This window comes from Mandrillus leucophaeus, unplaced genomic scaffold, assembly GCF_000951045.1.
Source record: "Mandrillus leucophaeus isolate KB7577 unplaced genomic scaffold, Mleu.le_1.0 Scaffold1418, whole genome shotgun sequence".
NCBI lineage: Eukaryota > Metazoa > Chordata > Mammalia > Primates > Cercopithecidae > Mandrillus > Mandrillus leucophaeus.
In genome coordinates, this window is record NW_012101386.1 from 49,399 (window position 1) to 53,876 (window position 4,478).

The following is a 4,478-nucleotide window of genomic DNA, read 5'->3' on the forward strand; positions in this document are numbered from 1 at the left end:
AGGGATATACTCTGTCAGCTCAGATGGAAACCTCCCTGCAGGGTGCGGGCTGGGCTGCAGGGGGCGCTCAAGACACAGCCTGCACAGTCTCCCGCCCCAGAGCAGGTGCACAGGAGGCTGGGGAGAGGTTCCTCTCAGGGCTTGGGACGTCCTTTAAAAACATCTAAAAGAAGTATTTCGCAAGGACTGCTGATATTTGTATAAATATCCTATTCAATTGTGACCATTTATCAAACCGGATGTTGTAATGAGAACCACTTTCACAATGGGGATGTCAAACTCTGCTAGTTATCTTAATAGTAAGCAGCTGGAGGTCAGGAAGAGATCCTTTCTTATAAATAAGCGCAATTTTTGGAGAGACACACTCATTCCCAAATAACTCATTCGCATATTAAGGTCTAGAAATGGTTCACGTTTGAACGTCTCGTTGCCCCTGAGACATTCAAAGTGAGGTGAGTGTCCTGGGGGAGCTTGTTCTCCCGTGGGGGAAGCTCTGTCAACCCGGAGTTCAGGGATGTGTAGGGGACGCATGGCCTCTAACAGGATTATGGCTTGAACCCTCAGCTTCTACAGCTGTGTCGTCCATGTGTCATGTATTTGCTGTTTCTCATACTGGGTCAGGAATTGGGCTATTAAATAGCATCCTTCATGAATATGCAAATAACTGAGGCGAATATAGTATCTCTGTGCCCTGGGAGCATCACCCAACAGCCACACCCCTCCTCGGGAGAATCCCCTAGTGCACAGCTCCTCACCATGGACCTCACCTGGAGCATCCTTTTCTTGGTGGCAGCAGCAACATGTAAGGGGCTCCCAGGTCCCAGGGCGGAGGCAGAAACCAGGCCAGTCAAGTGAGACTTCACACAATCCTGTCTCCTCTCCACAGGTGCCCACTCCCAGGTGCAGCTGGTGCAGTCTGGGCCTGAGGTGAAGCAGCCTGGGGCCTCAGTGAAGGTCTCCTGCAAGGCTTCTGGTTACAGCTTCACCACCTATGGTATGAATTGGGTGCGACAGGCCCCTGGACAGGGCCTTGAGTGGATGGGATGGATGAACACCTACACTGGGAACCCAACGTATGCCCAGGGCTTCACAGAACGGTTTGTCTTCTCCATGGACACCTCTGTCAGCACAGTGTACCTGCAGATCAGCAGCCTAAAGGCTGAGGACACAGCCATGTATTACTGTGCGAGATACACAGTGTGGAAACTCACATCCTGAGAGTGTGAGAAACCCTGAGGAAGGAGAAAGCTGTGCTGAGCTGAGGCAGTGGTGCAGCAGTTTTCTAAACTTCCGTATGATCTCATTTTGCATTGACTTCCACTTTTATATTAGCCAAGAATGTGGGATAGACGGATGCTCCTAAGAGATCCTTAACTTGCCCATTTTGATAGGATTTCCAGAAGATGCGAAAAGCCACTTTGTTAACAAAGCCTCCCAAAGCCATGCCCTGCTCCAGACACATAAGTGCCCATTTCCTGGTCTTTAACTGACAAGCTCTCATCAGAGCACCTGGGCTAATTCCACATCAGGTAGAGGAATGTGTTCTAAAGGAAAGCTAAAGTTGCAATAGCAATTCCTGCTTCATAACCTTCAGCTTCATTGTTTTTGTGTGATCCATCAACGAATTACGTTAGATCAAGGTTCTCAAAGGGAATTTCTAATAAATATAAGGGATGTATAGAAGTTCCCCTAATTAAAACAATTGTCAACACAATCATGATATTCAGTTATATCTCCACCCTTCCCACCATTCACCACAAAGTAATTCTCACTTCTGGAAGCTGGGTTCATTTTCAAATTAGTTTGTTTTTTCATTTTAATATCTCAAGATTATTGTATGTGACTATTTTGGCAGAAATTGAATTTTGGGAACTTGAACTAACCAACTGAAAATAAATTCACAACTAAATAACAAGATGCCAGAATATAATTGGCTCCAGGCTTTGTTAATTCATCAGTTTATCTACCTAGGTGTTATATTTACACATCTTCATGCTACTTTTACAGTCAACTCCCATTATGTAAGAAATAGTGGATGCATTCCCAAGAGTCATGCACAGTTGTAAAAATGGAGTGGGTGAGGTGAGGAGATGATTGTTTAAATTTCTCTCTGAAGAACCAGCATTGCCTCAACAAACCACCTCTCTTCCTCTATGACTAGAGCTATGTCACAGGCCAAATGGACCTAAATCCTTGATGGAGATAAAATGACTACACGAATTGGGCCAATCATTTTTATACCATAAAATTAATAGACGACACAGCACTCCAGTCTGGGCAATAGAACAAATCTTTGTCTCTAAAATGAAAAAGAAAGATAAATTAATAGATACTCACGTTGACATTTTAAATAATAATATTTAAATAACTCAAATTTAATTACATCCATATTGTTACTTATATCTTCACTGAAAAGTTCTCAGTCGTGCTGAGTTCCATCAACACTCCAAGTATTCAAATGTGGACATCCAAAGAGTCTGAAGAATAAAACACGATGAGGGCAGTGAAACTGGTATATATTCAGCACCTCTTAACTCAGGAGGACTCAATACACCCTGGCACACTGCTGCTTTTCTGAATGGCTCACAAGGACTCCAGCTCACCCTCCATCCTCCTCAAACATCTGGCCCCTACCTGCCCTAAGTTCCCTCTCTGCTGTTAGTCTGTGCTCTGCCCTCTTCAGAGAGGGGAAACAAGCTGTCAGATGGAACTTCCCTGTCACCTCAACATGGAATGCACCACTTTATTTAATTATCACTCTTTTGATAATCATCAATTTCTCCTGACCTGTTCGTTACTGGAGATTTTCAAAGGAATCTCACTTGACTCTTCACTCCTTTGGATGTTATCTCTATGAGAATGTTAGGAAGTTTTACCCCTAGCATTACAACAGGATCTAGTGAACTGACACATTTGTGGTTAACAATAGCTACAAATTCAGAAACTCCTTGGTTTTCTTCCCACTAAATATAATTCTTTCTGTTCTGTCTATGACCATATCCTAGCAACCTTGTACACACCCAGTTAGATGTCTACAAGCCTATGAATTATTATCTGTAAATAAAAATGTATATTAATTTCCCTTAATGTTCATAATTCTTTTGAGGGTGTGGAAGGTCTTTCTGAATCTGTTCAAACAAAAGGCCCAGATAGCAACTGGTAGGTAAGGAGCTCACCAGGCTCTGGTTGTTGGGTCTGTCTCTTTCCCTCTGCTGTCACACAGGTCAGCCCACTTGTTTAGGTCCTAAGAAGAGAGCCCAGGTTTATCCTGATTTTACAACACTCCCAACTTCTGATGACTCTTCTGTTACCCACATCCATGGAGATAGAATGTTTACTATAGAATTCACCAAACTAATGTCAAATGCCCAAGTTGCAATACCGCACACCCTAGGGTATGTTCATGCAAATCAATGGAGGAGAAAGTCTTTCAGAGGCAGATGGGCCTGACATGACAAACGTGTGGGTGAGGACTCTGGGCTTGAGTGTCATTGCCCATCCATGTTTCACAGGTGTGACCTGTCAGGGAAGGACCAGGGTTCCTTGTACTCTCAGAGGGGAGGGCTCACAGAGGTCTCCTCTGGTTCCCAGGAAAGGTAATTGCACTAATCTTGGTAATGAGACTATTGTACAGTGCTGACCTGTTACAGAGTTTTTGTGTGAAGTTGTCACTGCAATCCTCAATCCATGTATTTTCACATAGAAATGTCTAGAGGTCAGGCCACATCGCCAGGGTTACACATTGAGAAGGACGGAGATATGTCCCACTACTTTCTCCTGAGATCTCAGACAGAATCTCAAATTTCAAAAGAAGGGCAGTTCTCAGGTGCTTTTAAAAAATGACCCACTTCCTGGGACAGGGAGCTTCCCGCTAACTATGATGGATGTTCAGAACTACAATAAACATTGGACGCACCCAGGTTTGTCTGAACTCACTGTGATTATTACACTCAGTTGCTGATTCAATGTGTCCAAAGGGGTAAATGACAATTTAGATGACCTGAGTGTGTGGTTGGTTTTACATGAATCTTTAAGGGTAGAACAGTATTGACCCTGTTCCAAAATCTATCCTTGATCCATGATCACACTCATTTCCCAGAATAGCTCCTTCAACACATTTCCTACCTGGATGAAGAGGACTCTGGGCTTGGTGAGGGGAGGTCACATGTAGAGAACTGAGTTCTCAGAGGGTAGAGCCAGCATCCTCCTCCCAGGGTGAACCTGAGAGACTGGGGCCTCCCTCATCCCTTTTCACCTCTCCATACAAAGGCACCACCCACATGCAAATCCTCACTTAGGCACCCACAGGAAACCACCACACATTTCCTTAAATTCAGGGTCCTGCTCACAAGGGAAATGCTCTCTGAGAGTCACGGACATCCTGTGCAAGAACATGAAGCACCTGTGGTTCTTCCTCCTCCTGGTGGCAGCTCCCAGATGTGAGTGTCTCGGGGATGCAGATATGAAGATATGGGAGG

At 44.5% G+C, this 4,478-nt stretch overlaps 1 gene segment (V, D, J or C); it reads left to right on the forward strand.

Moving 5' to 3' along the window:
• Positions 1-705: 705 nt before the first annotated feature.
• Positions 706-1,927, forward strand: LOC105535126. The segment is given in 2 exon segments: positions 706-802; positions 887-1,927. Coding segments are annotated over 2 exon segments (378 nt in total).
• The last annotated feature ends 2,551 nt before the right edge of the window (positions 1,928-4,478 follow it).